The sequence below is a fragment of the Brachyhypopomus gauderio genome, unplaced genomic scaffold (genome assembly GCF_052324685.1).
Source record: "Brachyhypopomus gauderio isolate BG-103 unplaced genomic scaffold, BGAUD_0.2 sc207, whole genome shotgun sequence".
In the NCBI taxonomy this organism is placed as follows: Eukaryota; Metazoa; Chordata; class Actinopteri; order Gymnotiformes; family Hypopomidae; genus Brachyhypopomus; species Brachyhypopomus gauderio.
In genome coordinates this window covers 161,922-182,235 of record NW_027507028.1, presented here as the reverse complement: position 1 = coordinate 182,235, position 20,314 = coordinate 161,922, and the positions used below count along the sequence as shown (strand labels likewise).

General features: G+C 42.9%; 1 protein-coding gene and 1 long non-coding RNA gene across 5 annotated transcripts; one reads left to right on the top strand and one right to left on the bottom strand.

Annotated features, from left to right (window-relative positions):
* Positions 1-1,072: 1,072 nt before the first annotated feature.
* On the bottom strand, positions 1,073-6,530 carry LOC143502765 (uncharacterized). Its single transcript, XR_013127165.1, has 8 exons — positions 6,408-6,530; positions 5,537-5,609; positions 5,297-5,353; positions 5,140-5,196; positions 4,992-5,054; positions 4,773-4,829; positions 4,624-4,686; positions 1,073-3,475 (listed from the first exon to the last, which is right to left on the bottom strand). It is a non-coding gene; the product is annotated as an uncharacterized LOC143502765 (long non-coding RNA).
* A 159-nt stretch (positions 6,531-6,689) lies between these two features.
* On the top strand, positions 6,690-10,394 carry LOC143502764 (uncharacterized). 4 transcript variants are annotated; one of them, XR_013127164.1, is made up of 7 exons: positions 6,690-6,752; positions 7,478-7,687; positions 8,072-8,223; positions 8,541-8,897; positions 9,077-9,207; positions 9,362-9,572; positions 10,060-10,394. XR_013127164.1 is itself a non-coding variant. In XM_076995445.1 (7 exons), exons 2-6 carry the CDS (start codon positions 7,573-7,575, stop codon positions 9,526-9,528), a joined length of 588 nt encoding a protein of 195 aa, XP_076851560.1. In that variant the 5' UTR covers positions 6,690-6,752; positions 7,478-7,572; the 3' UTR covers positions 9,529-9,572; positions 10,060-10,394. The 4 variants fall into 4 exon arrangements, 3 of the variants coding, with proteins under 3 accessions (XP_076851560.1, XP_076851558.1, XP_076851559.1); XM_076995445.1 differs by having other exon boundaries at positions 8,541-8,697; positions 9,496-9,572; XM_076995443.1 differs by having other exon boundaries at positions 8,541-8,697.
* The last annotated feature ends 9,920 nt before the right edge of the window (positions 10,395-20,314 follow it).

Below are 20,314 nucleotides of genomic sequence, written 5' to 3'. Positions count from 1 at the left end.
ATTGGAGGGCAGACAGGTTGCTGTGTGATTGGCAGACAGACCAAAGGGGCAGGAGACAGGATGTTTAAGGAGCTCTTGTGGTGTCCACTATTAGACATGAAGGCTTCTAATGAACTTTGACGTGTCCCACTTGCACAAGGTGACCGGCTGACCCTGGATGACTCTGGAGAACCCTGGGTGACTCTGAATGACACTTGGCTGCCCTGGCTATCTCTGTCCCATGTGTTCCATGTGCTTACACAGCCTACGTGTCCCCTGTGCTTACACAGCCTATGTGTCCCCTGAGCTTACACAGCCTACGTGTCCCCTGTGCTTACACAGCCTACGTGTCTTCTGTGCTTACACAGCCCACGTGTCCCCTGTTCTTACACAGCCTACGTGTCCCCTGTGCTTACATACCCATATGGAAAAGTTTTTCAAAAAACACATATGATTCTTATGTTTTTTTCCTGAATAATATAAGTTTAGTGTATGACACTACAAATCCATATACAATGCATATTAATTTAACATACTGTGAGACATATATGTCATACATACATGTACAATCTGTATTAAATCAATATATTGCCCAACATATGTCCTTGACAATGCAAGATTTTACAAAGTTAGAGTAAAATCATATAGAATGAACATGGATGGATAACAACAAAACTAGCGTGATGAGATATGAATGTAGCATATGTCTTCCTAAGCTACATTGTAAATGATCTCTATCAATGTACCCTGAGTTTACACAAACGTTGTCTGATTCAGCTTCATGTAATAAAAAGTATATGAAGGTGCCAAGGCATTTATGACCCCATCCACACTCCACCCCCTCCTCCACCCCAAGGTCACATAATAATAAATAAATTCTAATATTTTTAATCTTACAGAAATTCATGAAAAAACAATACAATGAGTCAAAGAACAAACTATTTATTACTGTGTATTTGAACAAGATGACATTCACAGGATATTATTATTCTTTATTATTTATGTGCATTTTGACACATTAGTTCTTAAAATCCAAACTTTTTTACTGATATTTACAGACATCATGTAGATAAAAACAAAGAAACAAAAATATGTGTGAAAAGTTCATATATATACTGTAAACTGGCAGCTGTTACTGGTCCTGAAAGTAGGCCTGCCTCAAGCTGTAAAATTGTAGAACATCATCACATCATTTTATAATGACAAGACCTATGTCATTAAAGGTTTAACCAAATGGGGAAGCTTTGTTCAGCTTTGTTCACTTACTATAATAGGTCTTGATCTGGCTACACACAATAGGCCCTGACTTTTCAGAGTTAATGTAAACACATGGTCTCACAATATAATTGGTGTCAATGGCTCTTTCAAATCCGGTAGGAAAATGTACAGACTTCATAAAGGACAATGATATCCTGACTGTGTGTCCTTTAACCAAATTCTGTACTGTACTATTACCAAATTTGCCAATTGCATAGAGGTGCTGTTGGTTGTCACTGACACAGAGGAAATGTGAAATCTTGAAAATACTACCATCTTTCAAGATTACAATGGAGTTGTTTCTTTTCTTGCTCTTTGTGTAGGTTAAGCTGTGAATAATTTCTCCATTGACAGATATTCTGTTATAGTAACTCCCAACTGAGTTTGCTGGTACCTCATGTACTGCATGTAGAGCACAAAGGTCATTTTCAGACACCAACCTCATCTTTGGCACTCCAAGAGCAGTCACCCTATCAAATCTAGCACAGTTTCTTACATTGTGTCTAATGGAAGTCATTTCTGTGTAGAAAGCTTTCACTTCAGGGGAGTCATCTGATAAATAGCGTTTAGCTATGCATGGTAATTTACGAGACCATGTTACTCTTTTGCAGATCTGCTGAGGCACTGCATTTGAACTTTTTACTTGTTTGAGCAAATAGCCATTAAAGTTTTCAAACATGAATGCAGAATGGGCCCACAGTGGACCCAAATTCTCTACACTCTGGCTCAAATGCAGGAGTGAATGCACATTGAATGACATCTGATCTATGCCATACAAACTCTGAATGGATCCAACAAAGAGCATGAGAGCTTCATGAGCGTGGTCAATTTGTTCTTGTGTAATCTCTGAGCCAAGCAAAATGCTAATGCCCTCCACCAGTAAAGCCCAATGACTGAGATATTTGTTTGGTAGTATCCCCTTCAAGACTGGCACACTGTAATACAAAAGCCAGTTTTGCCATTCGTGAGCCTTCCAAAATTTTCGTTCCAAGACTGATCGTGGGACTCTAGAAATAGTGCTTGGAGGCTTAATTGACATAAGATTTGCATCTATTCTTGCAGTGTTTAAACCAATGTACCATGGGTGAGTGGAATTTTTGGAATCAAACCACAATGCAGAGATCTGTCTACACACTCCAAGCAACACACAATGCATGTAATCAGGAACCACTCCATTTATTATGTCAAAATGACGTAAATCTGCAATTGCTGATGGACCTTTAATGCCTAATATGATTTGTTCTTCGATCTGAGCTATCTCTGCTATCTCTACAGTTGTATTATGATCTCTGCTATCTGGCAGCTGTTCCAAGCAAGGGTAGACTCGTGCAGTCCCATTGCCTTTTCGTAACTGCATACCAGGATGAAGACAATGCCCACAACCATACTCCCCATTAAACTGCTTTAAGTTTTGGAGTAATGGTCGTGCAACAGCATCACAGATGGCACATAATGGAAAGACTCTAACAGTTTTAACCAGCTGATCATTTGGATCCTGCCACTGAACACCAGTTTGTGCAAGACTGTTGCATTCTTCAACAAAAGGCTTGAAGAAGCTGGTCATATTGGGTTTTGATGAGCCAAACCACAATCCACACAGAAGGACATGTTTGTCCCTCTCTTCTGGGGGTATCTCGTTCACTGAGCACAGTAAAGGCCAAATGCTAAATCTAGATGACCGGAAAACGGGCACACCATCACAATTAAATGATAGGGAAAGAAAAGAATCACAATTTGATTTCAAATTCTTGTACATTTCTCCATCTGTAATATCAGAGATGGTATGACTGCTATGCTCACTGGAATAGTACTGCACATTTTGATTCTCCAAAAGATCCTTCAGTTGATCCTTCAATGATACATAGATGAAAAACTCACCATTCTCTACACTTTGTCTCACAGTTTTGGATGATGAACAGTACTCACATTTCAATTCATTTTCTTTTGACAATGAAGACCCAAGATAGTTGGCACATACGCCACAATAATGATGATACTCAGGTTTGTCTAGAAAATCAGTAAAAGGCTTCTCTAACATATACTTGCTTGCAGGGATAGAAACAGAACCTTGACTATGTAACTTTAACAGTTTTAAAAGATCCTCCATTAATGCACCTGTGACATTGTGTTTCAGGGAAAATGCAAGGATGGTCAGCCAACTAACATCTTCAACAGGAACAACTGGGGGGCCCATATATCCGTCCATTGCTACTTGCTCTGATGTTGACTGTATTCCCTCCTATGGGAAGAAAGTAACAGCATGATTAATCATAATTTGTCACTTAAAAATTACAATACAAAATTTATGGCAGTACCCAGTTCTTGCTTGCAATTTAAACTACTATGGTAACTAGTATTAATTTACTTAAGCTAATATATATATTACTAAAAAACAAAACACAGATTAAATGGCATCTGAAATCTACAAATGTACAGGGATACCTAAAACTTTATATGATTTCACCACTAAATTCCATGCATGCATTATATAATACAGATAGTCAGGTAAACTCAATATTTTAAGGCACACTGCTGGATAGCTTTATAAAATTATTACAGCTTGAAGAAAATTTAGTCAAAAGCTTTTCCAACTCATGTTTAGTACTGCATCTCTGTTTGGGCAACCATTACAAGTGAGCTTACTTAAAAATGATTAATGTGGTTGCTTCTTTATTACCGGTAACTGTTTAAATAATTTAAGATTTTTCCAATTCCCCCACAGACTCGGACTTTGCCACAGTTCAAAATCATGATCTCCTGACAATGCAGTTTGCCAGTTTTGCCATAAAATTTTAGAAATAAAGAATGAAATACTATCAAAATGATTAATAACATTAACAAAAAAGAAAAATATGTGAATGTGAAAATATTTCTAGTTTCGTTAATTCTGAACTAAAAATCGGTGCAGCTAGTTGACCTAGGAGAGCGGATAGGATTATAGCAGACCCTTCTCACCCCGCACATGGACTATTTGACCCACTCCCCTCAGGCAGGAGGCTTCGGTCCATTCGGACCAGAACCTCCCGCCACAAGAACAGTTTTTCCCCTCTGCCACTGGACTCATGAACACTACATAATCATCATGTAACTTTAACACTTCATAACTCTGCCTTGGTCACTTTACTTGCATTGTATTACTCCATTTGCATTGTTGTACATGTCTTTTATTTTTATTTTTTCTATCTATATTTTATATTTTTAGAGTATTTATTTATGTGTACTTAATTTTGCTGCACCTGCAAATTCCTAGTCCGTGAAACCTGTTTTCATTGACAATGGCAATAAAACTGCATCAGATTCTGATTCTAAACATTTAAGCAGTAGTTTCTAATCTATTAAATTTAAGAAAAGATAAATTAATGAATGCTCAGACAACTGCTCACTTACCTTCACTGTTGAGGAGGTGCATTGTTCATCAGTGTCTGGTAAGTGTGACACAGGGCCCTCATTCTAGAAGAGGAAGTAATACCATGTAATATCTGCAAGAAATACATGTTCTAACATAGCCAGCTGCTATCTGAAAAGAAAAAGTCTACCTGTGTTTCTGTGAAAATGGAAGCTCCTTCTTCCACCAGGGAGTGTGACATATGATCCTGAAAAAAATTAAATGTTTAAAAGAAACAGTTATATATAATAGCATTGCATCTAGATAAACAACAATATATTTTATATAAATTACTTGTAATGTGACATATTTCAAGCCTCTTTTGTTTAACATTTACTGAATGAATGTCTAGTGGAAAATGCTCACTTACCTGTACTGTTAAGCAGGTGCAGTGTCCTGTAGTCTCTGGTAAGTGTGGCACAGGGCCCTCATCCTAGAAGCGGTGAGAACAACATTTAATAACTGGAAGAAATACATGTTCAAATATAGCCAGCTGTATCTGGGAAGAAAACGTCTACCTGTGTTTCTGTGGAAAGAGTCTGTCCTGTACTATCTGGGTGGTCTAACAAATAATCCTAGAAGAAAGAAGGCTCAATTGTTTTAAAGGCTATTATACACACTTTAAGAAATAACAAAGTACAAACAAGGATTACATCAACAGAAACTAAAGACTACCTGTGTATCTGTGGAGACAGAATTCCATTCTTCCACCAGTGAGTGTGACACATGTTCCTGAAAGAGGTGAAAGACCAAATAAAACATGCAGGGCAAGATAAATGTTTGTTCAAATGTAGCTAAGTAACAAGTTTAATACAAAAGTTAATAGATAGATGAATTCACATTTAAAGATAAACATGCCTCACAGACTCAATAATATGTTAGATAAAATCTGACTTTTAATCTGCAGGAGCCTACCTGTGCAATAGCTGAAATTGCTGTGTTCTGCAAAATCTCCCTTTCCATGCTATGCAGATATGATTCTATTTTCCTGTACAATTTAAGAACAAATTATAAACAGACCATACTGCAGACCATACTGCTATATTCTCTATACTTGTATATATGACATACTTTGTTGATTTTTAATGTAAAAATACACAACGTAAAAAGTTTGGTATAAGCATTTTCTGCAAATATCTGAGCACAATTTATATTTATTTACTGAGTTTAACATAAAAAGCATAAAATATGTCATAATCCCGGTAAAACCAAATTATATATGTTCATGTTTGGTTAAATTCAGCAAATAAACATTTATTCTATATTAAAATGTACAGAACCGTGTTATCTAGACATTGTGCTAATGTATTCCACAAAATAAAATCAACAAAACTTTACTTGCAGCTTTATGATACAGCAGTGAAACAATTAAAGCATTTAATCATGGTAAATCATATTTTGTGTAGATCACAATTAAAGGAGATTTTAAATGGTTATATCATGCATAATTTCATATAATTTAATAACATAATTTGTGTTTAATTTTATTTCCATTGTGTGAACAATGTTGAAATTGAGCATGAAGTTCCCCTTCCACTTCAGGGTGAACACAGTGAACCATTACATGCTGCACTTAAACCAGAGGACTAGAGCGACAGTAAAAACAGTCGCTAATCAAACTCATGAAAGTAATGCTTCTTCAACAAAATACTGAATTAACTTATAAACAGGAGTTGTGTAGCCTATGGCTGAACATACATTGCCTTACTTTAGTTGCTAATGCGATATTCTTAACAGTATATATACAGTCTGACTTCAGTTAGGATTTATCCAACTTTATATTCACCTTTTTTTCCACCTTGTTAATGTGCGATTCGGAATCTTTCTTTCTTTTTCTTGTGCATTAAAATGGCAATAACGTTTTCGTTTCTGCATTTCATTTACTTTCTGCTCTCTAAATTGACTCTATATAGGACACACTTCTACCGCGGTTCTCTGCCCTAAACGAGAGCGGGCTTTTTTAAACGAAAAAAAAAACAAACAGTAAGATGTAATGCGCTGATTGGCTGTTAGTAGAGCTGCTGCGCTGATTGGCTGTTAGTAGAGCTACTGCGCGGGTCTAAACGGCTGAACATTCCCACATTTTAAACGATCTCTGCCGCAGTCATCATTTCGCCACTACTAAATTCAGGTAAGAAGATATTTTGTATTTACATGTGTTACTTCAAATATAGCGAGGTATAATTACTTTGTTCAGAGCACACCAGCTAGTATATGCATTACCTGGGGATTTTAGAGGATGTACATGTAGTGGCGCTTTTACCAAAGTTAGTTTTCTAACGTTAACGTTAGTCGACCCCCCCACACCAAAACGGTATGTAGCGTAAGCTCTCGGTGTAGTTTTTACGGACACTTTTTACATTGGTTAGACATAATGTATTTCTGTCATCTTGACTGTTGTTAACACATTGAAAATGTCTTGTCGACTTTGTTGCTTTAACATTAGCTAACACGAGCTAGCATTGGCTACCGCGAGACCTACCTGGACTGATTATACCAGTGAAGTGTTGTATCATGATGGCTTGTCATACGCTTTTGATGCTTAGAGAATTTAGTTTAAAAATTGGTCTCATTTCAGTTGCAGCATTAATTGACCGATATATGACAAACTCAGCATATAGTTAGACACCACCTTATTTCTGCTTTGTATAAGCTAAACTAGCTAATAAACTACAACACGCGTTTTGCAGCCCCGGTGTTCTATTTAGCTCTGACACCCTCCTTGAAGGAAACCTTCTCCCTCACTTGCACTTGAAATGAGTGTGACAACATCACACTGTTGAGACGTGCACTTTAAATACAGCCATGACTAAAGAGTAGCTGTGATGGCATATGCATTTCTTTCAATCTTTCAAGCAAGATGAGAAAGTTTGCAGTGGAGTAGTGGGGAAGATGCTGGTAGCTACAGTGAAGTCAAAACTGAAGCAATTAGGAAGTATGACGACACCAAGATGGATGAGGATGGCTACCCCATTACGGACTACAGGGCAGCCATAGAGTGGCGGAAAGGGAAGAAACCGAAACATGGCTGGCCAATATACTGCGCCTCCATCAAGTTTGTGAGCAGTAAGTAACTTCTGTTGAATTTAATATTGAATTTGAACTTGTATATTGAACTTAAAAAAATTTCACCTGTTTTCTTGGGTTAGTAACCATGGCAACATGGCATGGTTTCATGGCAACAGTAACCAATGTTAAATCTGTCTGGTTAATGTAATAGAACAGTCAAAATGTATAATGTTTTATATAGGTTTAAAGGACACTACATTGGGAGCAAGGTGCCATTTGAGATTCAGCTGCGAAGCAATATACATGATACATACAGTTTGCATTGTTCAGCTTGGAACAACAGATAATTCAAAGGGTCAAACCTAGGAAAATTAATAAATATTTGGTCTGAGTGAAGTATGATGAGTGTTTTTCTACTTTATATTTCAAACTACTTTTCAGATAATCGGTTTCACATCAACAACAAGATCAGGGAGTTTCTGTGCTCACTGTCCGTGGAGAGAGAGGAGCCATTGCCCAAAAAGAGGGTGCCTGTTCCACCAAAGAAACTGACTGAAGATGATTCAGAAGACACTGACATAGAGTGTGCACCGGTAAGAGTTTATATACCATTAACATTGTATTTACAATGTTTGTATTTTCAAAAAATTAACAATTAGATCTTTAGGTTGTTCCTAGTTCCAACTAGGTGATCACAACAGAATTACAAATATGATTAGAAAAAAATGACCTGCCCACACTTTGTTTTTGTTCTATTTAAATCACAAGATTTGACCCAGCAAGGGAATAAAGAACTCAGAGCTTAGACAAAGCAGTCTGAACCACTCTAGCCACCAGCTGACTGAAATAATTTGCAATATATTGATGTTAACTACTTTCTTTCCTATTTCTCACTCCAAAAAACCGCAAGGTGATTCCAAATACACAAAAGGGCACTGCTCAGACGTTCCTTAAAAAGTATCACTCAGTGGCTTCAGTGGGAGTTCCAAGAAAGCTTGAAGAGCTTGCTAGTGAAAATGAAGAACTGAAGAAAGAAAATGAGAAGTTGAAATCCATGCTTTTCAAAGGTATGGCATCTGGGACAATATGTCCAAAAATTAAACCATGCATGTTTTTTTCTTTTTTTATTTTTTATTTTTATTTTTTCCCTTCAACTTGTGCAATTGTCTGTTTGCTTCCTGTGAGGTATGGATCACAGCAGTTGCTGAGATGGACAGTCTGGCCCACACTTTTAGCCCACTCTTTCACTAACCTTGTGTCTAAGCAGGTTACAACTCTGACATTTCCATATTCTCTCTATGTGCCCTTTTTAAACAACATGATGTAACACTTTCACATCTCATTTGTGAAAGTGGAGCAACAGGTGAAATTCTGCAATAGGTGTAAACAGATTCTGGCTGGAATTCTATTACTAATATAATTTTTTTTGTGATTTTGTATTTCTAGAACTGCCAGAGATTATTAAGGAAATGAAGACTGTCCTGAAGACAAAAACCTCGTCATCAAACTCTGACTTAGAGTCAGTGTCAGAGGAATCTTCTAATGTCTGCCAGCCTTCTGTGCTGAGAGCAGAACAGGTAATATGGTAATTCTTAAAAGTATTTCTCTAATATATTACAAGTAGCAGTTAATTCTATTAGAAGTAGTATATACAGAGAGAGAGAGAGAGAAACACAGTTGAAACACTGTATGCCTGTAGTAAGTCCCTGTTATTGTTCACATCTAAAATAGGTGGAAATTTATCCTGGATCCAACATATTCATTGATCGGCTTACCTGGGCTGTGGCGCAGAATGCAAACTCTGCCTCATCTTTTGTTCGGACACTCCTAACAGCAGTGTTCCCCATGGATGTGCTTCTTGTTAGCAACCTTCGTGGCAAGTCAAGGGATTCTGGTGATCAGCGTCAAGCACTGGAGAAGAGCAAAGTGGATGCAATCTATAGTAAGTTTTTAATTTCATTACAGCTTACACAAACTGCTTGTACTGTGTCCAGTGGACTACCACTCCAAAATATGTCTGCTCGGTCCTGGTCCTATGGTGGCTTCTATCCATTGTTGGACAATTGATTGAGCAATAATGGATGGTGTGCAGCAAGTTTCTGGATGAAGGATACATCAATGTTCAGACACTCTTACATCAAAGAATTGTGCAGTTGGGCCAGATTTGGTGGAAGCCTTCCCTGGTGTTTTACTGGTTGTTTCATGTGGGATTCTGGCAAAGCTCAATTAAATCAAATTAAGTCTGTGGATGTAAGAATGTTTTATGTAGAATGTACATGCATGCATTAACTAGCCTAGAGCTCTGTATGAGTTTTGAAACTTACTCTTAATAAAAGTTACTGGGTGTATAAATATGGCCACCAAATATAGACATGCTATGACTGAATGTTTACAGTCTGTATATTTTGACTTTTCCTTTTTTCTGTTAGGAGCAACTCTGGCTAAGTGGCCCCACGTGATTCCTTCAACTATTGGCACTACGATTAATGCTAAGTTGACAGAAATAAGAGCAAAGAGGAAACTACAGAAGCCTCAGGAAAAACACATGCTGTGTGATCAATAAGTATTTTTACCTCTTACATCTAAGGTGGTCAGCACCACATTATTTTGTTTGATTTCATTTAGTAATTTTGAATTAAAGCTGAATTAAAGTGCATTGAGTTGCAATACACTTTAAAATGTTCGGTATTAAACTGACTGCATTGATTAAAGTGCATTTTTGTGCTGTTCAAGTTACATCATGTAGATAAAGATTTTATTTTTCTTTTTTAAAGTGAGTAATAAACAATGCTGAAAGTTTTCCTGTGTGTTTGTGTGTGTGTGTGTGTGTGTGTGTGTGTGTGTTTAATGTAACATTTGAATACACATGAACATATTTACATTTAAAACATTTAGCAGATGCTCTTTTCCAGAGCAAATTACAAAAGTGCTTAGTGTTAAGTCTTATCTGTGTGCCTGCGTATTGTGTAACATAGTGTACCATATAGGGATAATATAGTAGTAATGAAAGTAATCATGAAAACACTTTCTTGTCCACAACGCATTTATCACATTAAAACCACTGTAAAAATGTAAGTATAATATGAACATTTTCTAGAAATCATACATGTTTTTTTCTAAAACCAGTGTAGAATTTTATTAGGAAACAAGAACAAACAAACATATTTCCTATTGAAGTCATATGTTAGAACATACAATTCAAATGTAAGATTTATGCAAAAAATAGAATAAATATAATATAACATAAATGCAAAATAATATAATACAATCCTATAGTTTTCCTATAGGAGTCCCTTATATGTCATGTGTGTCTTTTTGTATGAATGTGGCCATAATCATACAAGAAAACACACTGACTTGTAGTGAACATATAAAAAACATTATATGGTATCATATCTGATTTAAGGAAGAAAAACACCTGTTCACCATATAGGAACCATATAGTTTTTTTTCATATGGGATAGCCCACGTGTCCCCTGTTCTTACACAGCTCATGCGTCTTCTATGCTTACACAGCCTACGTGTCTTCTGTGCTTACACAGCCCACGTGTCCCCTGTTCTTACACAGCCTACGTGTCTTCTGTGCTTACACAGCCCACGTGTCTTCTGTGCTTACACAGCCCACGTGTCTTCTGTGCTTACACAGCCCACGTGTCCCATGTGCTTACACAGCCCACGTGTCCCATGTGCTTACACAGCCCACGTGTCTTCTGTGCTTACACAGCTCACGTGTCCCATGTGCTTACACAGCTCACGTGTCCCATGTGCTTACACAGCTCATGTGTCCCATGTGCTTACACAGCCCACGTGTCCTCTTTGCTCACGTGTCCCATGTGCTTACACAGCTCATGTGTCCCATGTGCTTACACAGCTCACGTGTCCTCTTTGCTCACGTGTCCCATGTGCTTACACAGCTCACGTGTCCTCTTTGCTCACGTGTCCCATGTGCTTACACAGCTCACGTGTCCTCTTTGCTCACGTGTCCCATGTGCTTTCTCTGCTCAGGGCTGGGGTTCTTTCCCTATCACCATGACTACTGAAGAGACACTTAGCATGAGGAAGTAAAATCATTCTTGTGTATTTAAGACAGACAATGAGCAACTGGGGTGTGTGTGTGTGTGTGTGTGTGTGTGTGTGTGTGTGCACTAATGTTGAAGGGCAGAATTATTCTACTCCTTAATACCTCTAGAGTGTCAGTGACACACAGGTGATGCTAGAAAACCCAGACACTCTGCCAGCTGCCTTCACACACATCTCTCTATCCCTCCCTCTCTCTCACTGTATCTCTCCCTGTCTCTCCATCCCTCCTTCTCTCCCTATCCCTCCCTCTCTCTCTCCATCCTTCTGCTTCTTCTCTTTATTTCTCTATTACTCTGTGTCCACTACTCTGTGTTTTGTGTGTGTGTACAGACTCCCCTGTAGCATGTAAGGGTTTGGATCTTGAGAAATTCAGCCTCCATCCATCAAGTATTATCAGTCCAGCATACCCTCAGAGACTCAAGCATGCATTCACACACGCAGCCATGCATTCACACACACAGCCATGCATTCACACACACACACACACACACAGTGAGGCTGTGTTATCTGTATTTGTAATAGATTAATGCGGTGGCTGTTGTGGCAGAGGTTGTGTTTGCACTAACATTGCATACTGGCCTACTTTTCAATACACACACACAAAAAAACACAGACACACAAAGATACTCAAACACAGAGGTATTCGCATACACAGAGACTATCATACAGGCAGAGACACACTCATGCAGAGACACATTCTCGCAGAGACACACACCTGTATGGACACATTCAGACAGAGACACACTCATGCAGAGACACATTCTCGCAGAGACACACACCTGTATGGACACATTCAGACAGAGACACACTCATGCAGAGACACATTCTCGCAGAGACACACACTATCATCTCTATCATCACTATCATTCTATCATCTCATCCTGGAGCCCTGATGTGCAGGATGCTGTGATGGTCACAATGGTGATGGTCTGACTGTTAACATCCCTCCTGACAGGTACTAGTCCCTAACAACATACACACTTCTGTAGTAACTACTGAAACGCTCAGTCAAAACTGTATATATCTGCAACCTTATCCAGTTTCAGCTTTCTGTAAGTAAGCTGTGTTCAGTATATAAACTATGTTTTTATATAAACATATATAAAACTTCAAGGATTTGGGATTTGTGTGATTAGGGAGATTAGGATTAAGCTAAAATCATTCTGCTAGGGATTATTTACATACAGCAGATGAAAGCATGTCCTGGCTGAGATTATTTCCAGTTTATTACTGCGTGCGTTAAGAGATTATTCCCAGGTTGTTACTGTGTGTGGTGGTTGGGTGTGGGCTCAGCTACTGCAGGCCTGATCCACTCTCGGCCGCTGGGTGGATTTCTACACCCGACTGCAGGGCGTGTGGACAGAAGGAAAACAGGTCAATGCGTGAACTCAGCAGTGCTGGGGAATGTTCGATTGCAGAATCTCTTTGAAACACAGTGTTGCAATGTGATGCTTGGAGACATCCATTAAAGTTCAGTGTGTTTATTTCATGCGGTGCGAGTGGTTTGGGTCGTCTGAGTGTTTAAGCAGCTCACACTGTAACCGCCTCGTGTAAATACCACTGCAGCCAGAAGAGTACCCTTCATCCTGGTATTCATGACGCCACCTTCGCTTAGGAAAGGTTTAGAAGTGTGTTGTAAAAGAAGCATGTGTCTTCTGGATTGGGTGGTGTGTGGGTGGTGTATGGGTGGTGTGTTGTGGAAAGGGTGGTGTGTGGGTGGTGTATGGGTGGTGTTGTGGATAGGGTGGTGTGCGGATGGTGTATGAGTGGTGTGTGGGTGGTGTATGGGTGGTGTGTTGTGGATAGGGTGGTGCGTGGGTGGTGTATTCTGGATAGGCTGGTGGAGCATGGGTGGTATGTTCTGGATAGGGTGGTGTGTGGGTGGTGTATGGGTGGTGTGTTCTGGATAGGGTGGTGCGTGGGTGGTGTATGGGTGGTGTGTTCTGGATAGGGTGGTGCATGGGTGGTGTATGGGTGGTGTGTTCTGGATAGGCTGGTGGGTGGGTGGTGTATTCTGGATAGGGTGGTGTATGGGTGGTGTGTTCTGGATAGGGTGGTGTGTGGGTGGTGTATGGGTGGTGTGTTCTGGAGTTTAAATGCTGTAGAAATGAGTTTGATATTGGTCCAGCGCTCAGCCAATGGAGGATGACAGATCCAATACTACAGCCTGGAGAGAGAGAGAAAGAGAGAGAGAGAGAGAGAGAGAGAGAGAGTGAGAGTGTATGTGTGAGTGTGTGTGTGTGTGTGTGTGTGTAGGTATGTGTATGTGCGTGTGTGTGAGTGTGTGTGTGAGTGAGCGTATGAGTGTGTGTGAGTGTGTGTGTAGGTATGTGTGTGTATGTGTGTGTGTATGTGTGAGCGTATGAGTGTGTGTGTGTGAGTGTGTGTGTAGGTATGTGTGTGTTTGTGTGTGTATGAGTGTGTGTGAGTGTAAATGTTTGTGTCAGGCCACCAGCGGTGCAGTGAAGGATAAAGGGTTCATTTAGGTGCTCTGCTCAGACTGATCTTTCTTTCTCCTTCCCTCTCCTACGCGCTCTCTCTCTCTCTCTCTCTCTCTTTCCTCCCATGTCTCTTTCTCCCTTTCTCGTTTTCGTGTGAGGTGAATAAATACGTGCCACGTTTCCACACCCAGCTGGAGGCCTTTTGTGGAGGACAGGGACCACTGTAAATACTTCACTTCCCACAATCCTCCACTGCCCCGCCTCTGCTGCGTTCTGGAGTTTCCAGGCAGGACAGAGGAACTTCCTGTCAGTGTAATCACACCTCAGTCAGGAGTCCCTGCACCTCACAGGCGATGTCATAACAAAGGAACCTGTCAAACAACAGTGTGGCAAATCTGTATCGTTCAGCTTCACAAAACAAACATCCACCCAGACGTTTGTTTTACCCACCAGGCTTTGCTCATTAGCACCTGTTTGGAAGTTTGAACTAATTAGTGAGACCAGCAGGGCCTCACAAAACCACTGCAGGACATTAACCTGAAATTACACACCTCTGTCATGATGTTATTAACACGTGCAGTGGTTGAGCCACTCTCTCTTTCTCCCCCCCCTCTCTCTCTCCCCCTCTCTCTCTTTCTCTTTCTCTCTCTCTCCCTCTCTCTCTCTCTCTCTCTCTCTATCCCTCTCTCTCTTTCTCTCTCTCTCCCTCTCTCTCTATCCCTCTCTCTCTCTATCCCTCTCTCTCTCTCTCTCTCTCTCTCTCTATCTATCCCTCTCTCTAGCACTGATCTGTTCATCTCTCTTGTCCAGAGCTGAAACAACAGTGTGAAGTCTTGTGATTAAGGTGACCTGGTGTAAAGAGCTCTGTGTTGGGGTGGAGGGTGACCTCTGTAGCTCCTGTAGAAATGAGGTTACACACACATACACACACACACACACACACACACACAAATGGCAGCATGGCCCTGCTTCAACAAAAAGCAAGAGCCGAGAAATAGTGTGAAAGAAGCTGATTGGCTTACTGACCTTTCTGACATTGTCACATTGACTGGCAGCCCATTCAGAAAAGAAAGAAAAAACAGAATGTCATCACAGATGGTTAAGGACTGCCTCCCCTAGTCTAGAGTGTAGTCTAGACCTCCGCACCCTAGACATGGGACCATCAGCCTTAAAACATCTTAGAGAATGAGAAGTGTGGATATCAGAGAGAATGGGAGAAATACCCAGGTTGAAAGACAAAAAACATTCTACTTGAGTGTGAGGGGGTGGGGCCCCCAAAACCCCTCCCATACACTTACAAACACCTTCCCCAAACACCTCCTCATACACCTTCCACAAACACCTTCCCCATACACTTCAGCAAACACCTCCCACAAACACCTCCCACAAACACCTCCCCCAAACACCTCCTCATACACCTTCCACAAACACCTTCCCCATACACTTCAGCAAACACCTCCCCCAAACACCTCCCCCAAACACCTCCCCCAAACACCTCCTCATACACCTTCCCCAAACACCTTCCACAAACACCTCCCACAAACACCTTCCCCATACACCTCCTCATAAACCTCCCACAAACATCTTCTCTATAAACTTTATGCAACCACCTTGGGCTAAGTGGCGTCTCTAACAGATATGCATGGTGCCGGATGCCAGGCCCAGCAGGGTTCTGGCCCGCTGTGGTGGCAGAGAGAACCAGCTTCTGCTGTCGTCTCCCCTCCTTTCATCTCCAGACCCATGTGGTGCTCTGCTGAAATTTTGGAGCAGTACAAACTGATTCAGAACCTCCCTGAGTGGTGCAGCCAGGGCTGGGAGCACAACCACGTGCACCTTCCTGGACCCAGCTCCACGTGCACCTTCCTGGACCCAGCTCCACGTGCACCTTCCTGGACCCAGCTCCACGTGCACTTTCCTGGACCCAGCTCCACGTGCACCTTCCTGGACCCAGCTCCACGTGCACTTTCCTGGACCCAGCTCCACGTGCACTTTCCTGGACCCAGCTCCACGTGCACCTTCCTGGACCCAGCTCCACGTGCACCTTCCTGGACCCAGCTCCACGTGCACCTTCCTGGACCCAGCTCCACGTGCACTTTCCTGGACCCAGCTCCACGTGCACTTTCCTGGACCCAGCTCCACGTGCACCTTCCTGGACCCAGCTCCACGTGCACTTTCCTGGACCCAGCTCCACGTGCACTTTCCTGGACCCAGCTCCACGTGCACCTTCCTGGACCCAGCTCTACGTGCACCTTCCTGGACCCAGCTCCACGTGCACTTTCCTGGACCCAGCTCCACGTGCACCTTCCTGGACCCAGCTCCACGTGCACTTTCCTGGACCCAGCTCCACGTGCACTTTCCTGGACCCAGCTCCACGTGCACCTTCCTGGACCCAGCTCTACGTGCACCTTCCTGGACCCAGCTCCACGTGCACCTTCCTGGACCCAGCTCCACGTGCACTATTCTAGAGAGATGAGATGTTTGTAGCAGTCACACTGCATGCAGATAATGACGTGTCCACAGAGATATGGGTTATTCAATTTAATTCCATTTAGTTTTATGAATGTAACCAATTCATAGCCATTGATTTATATAAACTTTAAAGTACCGCACAATATGACATAAAACACTGAGAGGAGTTTAAAGCATTCACACTGACACTGATTCAAACATTACTGAAAGAGTAAAACAGATCATAGAAATTGCAGTAAAGCAAAAATAAATTATTGCTAAAAAATAAATCAATTTTGCTGTGCCACATGTGGTTCAATGCACTTAGAAGCACAAGTCCAGTCTGGGCTCAGAGATAGGTGTGTGTGTGTTTGTGTGTGTGTGTGTGTGTGTGTGTCTGTGTGTCTGCATGCGTGTGTGTATGCACCTTCCTGTGTACGTGTGAGTGTGTGTGTCTGTGTGTCTGCATGTGTGTGTGTATGCACCTTCCTGTGTACGTGTGTGTGTGTGTGTGTGTGTGTAAAAGTCAGATAGGTAGTACCTGTTATCTCTGGAATAAGCATAAACTCATTTAATTTAATCAGCCAACGTCAACAGCACCAAACTTTGCTTATGGCACTTTTACATGGAGCCCAGTAGGCTGGATTCATGAATGCCCCATCCAGAAATATGACATTCTTGGCACTAACACACAACACACACACACACACACACACACACACACACACACACACACACACACACACACACACACACCTCTGAGATCCGCACCTAGGGCAGGTTGATCACCAAACATTCGTATCTCCTTCCAATGACGAATAATAAACACTGCAGTCTCACTAGACTTACACTTCAAATAACCTGAAAGGTGAAACTAATTTTGCTCATTAGGACGGCACTCTGCTTTCCTTCTGACTCACTTCCCAGCAGCTCCACGGTCTGTGCAAAACAATGGATGAAGCAATTATTCTAATGGACTGTAATGTGTGTCCGTGTGTGTGATTGGGCGTGAGTACAGGGGCGGGTGTGCGCGTTTGTGTTGGTAGAGTGCAGCGTGATGGACACTGGTGATGGTGTTAACAACCTCACTCTTAACACCCCACCTCCTCCACTAGTGCAGCCCGTACGCACAGCGTGAGTGTGTACTTAACAAATTAGAGCTGGAACGCGCCCTGGAAGCTTTATTAGTGTTCAGCAGGTGTTGTGTTACATCTGAGAATGTACACACTTCTGGAAAAAAGAAAAAATGTCAGTGTTGGGTGGTGATGGTGGTGGGTGAGTCCTCTGGTACTATTAGGAATCAATGCAAAGGTTTTTTTTGGAATTTCTGCACACACACACACACTCAAAGATAGATATATATAAAGCACACATGCTCACACCACTTAATTACATACACCTGTGCAGCTGTTCATTCATGCAAATATCTATTCAGCCAATGACATGGCAGCAGTTTGGGCTGGGGGAGGGGGAGGGAGGGGCAGGGGAAGGGGGAGGGGCGGGGGGGAGGGGGAGGGGGAGGGGGAGGCACTGGAGGTTCACATCATGGATCTGGAGCCAATAATACAGCAGCAAAGCAGCACTGTCATGTCAATAGGACCAAAGTCTCTGAGAAATTGCTGAAGTTAAAGCACACACACACACACACACACACACACACACACACACACGGTGTCTCAAAAGCAAAACAAAACAAGTCTTCATGCTCATTTTTCCAGACGTGGCTGAATGCCATGAACATAATGTCTTTAAGATGAACAGCAATCTGTATCTTCACACAGTATATGTTTTTAGACTGGCATATCCTTACTTTTGCCATAATCTGTGTGTGTGTGTGTGTGTGTGTGTGTGTGTGTGTGTTGATAAAAAGATGTAGAGGTAGTCAGAATTGTGGTGAAAAACCACAGGATGTTTCCAATTCCTTCAGTAGCTGTACAAACGGTGTGCTTCACAAGCACCATCCTAGCTGGTGAAGACCCACCGATGAAGACCCACCGATGAAGACCCTCTGATGAAGGCCAATTTGTTTTTGACTGCATGTTTCTTTGCGTCATGGTGCAGTACTGCTGCACTTTGGCCAGTGGGCGGGGTCAGCACTGGCACTCTGGTGCTCTGGTCAGTACTGGTGCACTGGTCAGTACTGGTGCTCTGGTCAGCACTGGTGTTCTGGTCAGCACTGGAGCTCTGGTCAGTACTGGTGCACTGGTGCTCTGGTCAGTACTGGCGCTCTGGTCAGTTCTGGTGCACTGGCACTCTGGTCAGTACTGGTGCTCTGGTCAGCACTGGTGTTCTGGTCAGTACTGGTGCACTGGCGCTCTGGTCAGTACTGGTGCTCTGGTCAGTACTGGTGCTCTGGTCAATACTGTCGCTCTGGTCAGCACTGGCGCTCTGGTCAGCAGTGGAGCTCTGGTCAGTACTGGTGCTCTGGTCAGTACTGGTGCACTGGCGCTCTGGTCAGCACTGGCGCTCTGGTCAGCACTGGTGTTCTGGTCAGTACTGGTGCACTGGCGCTCTGGTCAGTACTGGTGCTCTGGTCAGTACGGATGCACTGGCACTCTGGTTAGTACTGGTGCTCTGGTCAACATTGGCGCTCTGGTCAGTACTGGCGCTCTGGTCAGCACTGGCGCTCTGGTCAGCACTGGAGCTCTGGTCAGTACTGGCGCTCTGGTCAACATTGGCGCTCTGGTCAGTACTGGCGCTCTGGTCAGCACTGGTGCTCTGGTCAGCACTGGCGCTCTGGTCAGCACTGGAGCTCTGGTCAGTACTGGTGCACTGGCGCTCTGGTCAGTACTGGTGCACTGGTCAGTACTGGTGCACTGGGCAGCACTGGTGCACTGGTCAGTACTGGTGCTCTGGTCAGCACTGGTGTTCTGGTCAGCACTGGCGTTCTGGTCAGCACTGGCGCTCTGGTCAGTACTGGTGCACTGGCGCTCTGGTCAGTACTGGCGCTCTGGTCAGCACTGGTGCTCTGGTCAGCACTGGCGCTCTGGTCAGTACTGGTGCACTGGCACTCTGATCAGTACTGGTGCACTGGCGCTCTGGTCAGCATTGGCGCTCTGGTCAGCACTGGTGCTCTGGTCACCACTGGTGCTCTGGTCACCACTGGCGCTCTGGTCAGCACTGGTGTTCTGGTCAGTACTGGTGCACTGGTGCTCTGGTCAGTACTGGTGCTCTGGTCAGCACTGGCACTCTGGTCAGCAGTGGAGCTCTGGTCAGTACTGGTGCACTGGCGCTCTGGTCAGTACTGGTGCACTGGCGCTCTGGTCAGCACTGGCACTCTGGTCAGCACTGGTGTTCTGGTCAGTACTGGTGCACTGGCGCTCTGGTCAGTACTGGTGCTCTGGTCAGTACGGATGCACTGGCACTCTGGTTAGTACTGGTGCTCTGGTCAGCACTGGTGTTCTGGTCAGCACTGGCGCTCTGGTCAACATTGGCGCTCTGGTCAGCACTGGTGTTCTGGTCAGTACTGGTGCACTGGCGCTCTGGTCAGTACTGGTGCTCTGGTCAGTACTGGTGTTCTGGTCAGCACTGGTGCTCTGGTCAATACTGGCGCTCTGGTCAGTACTGTCGCTCTGGTCAGCACTGGCGCTCTGGTCAGCAGTGGAGTTCTGGTCAGTACTGGTGAACTGGTGCTCTGGTCAGTACTGGTGCACTGGCGCTCTGGTCAGCACTGGTGTTCTGGTCAGTACTGGTGCACTGGCGCTCTGGTCAGTAC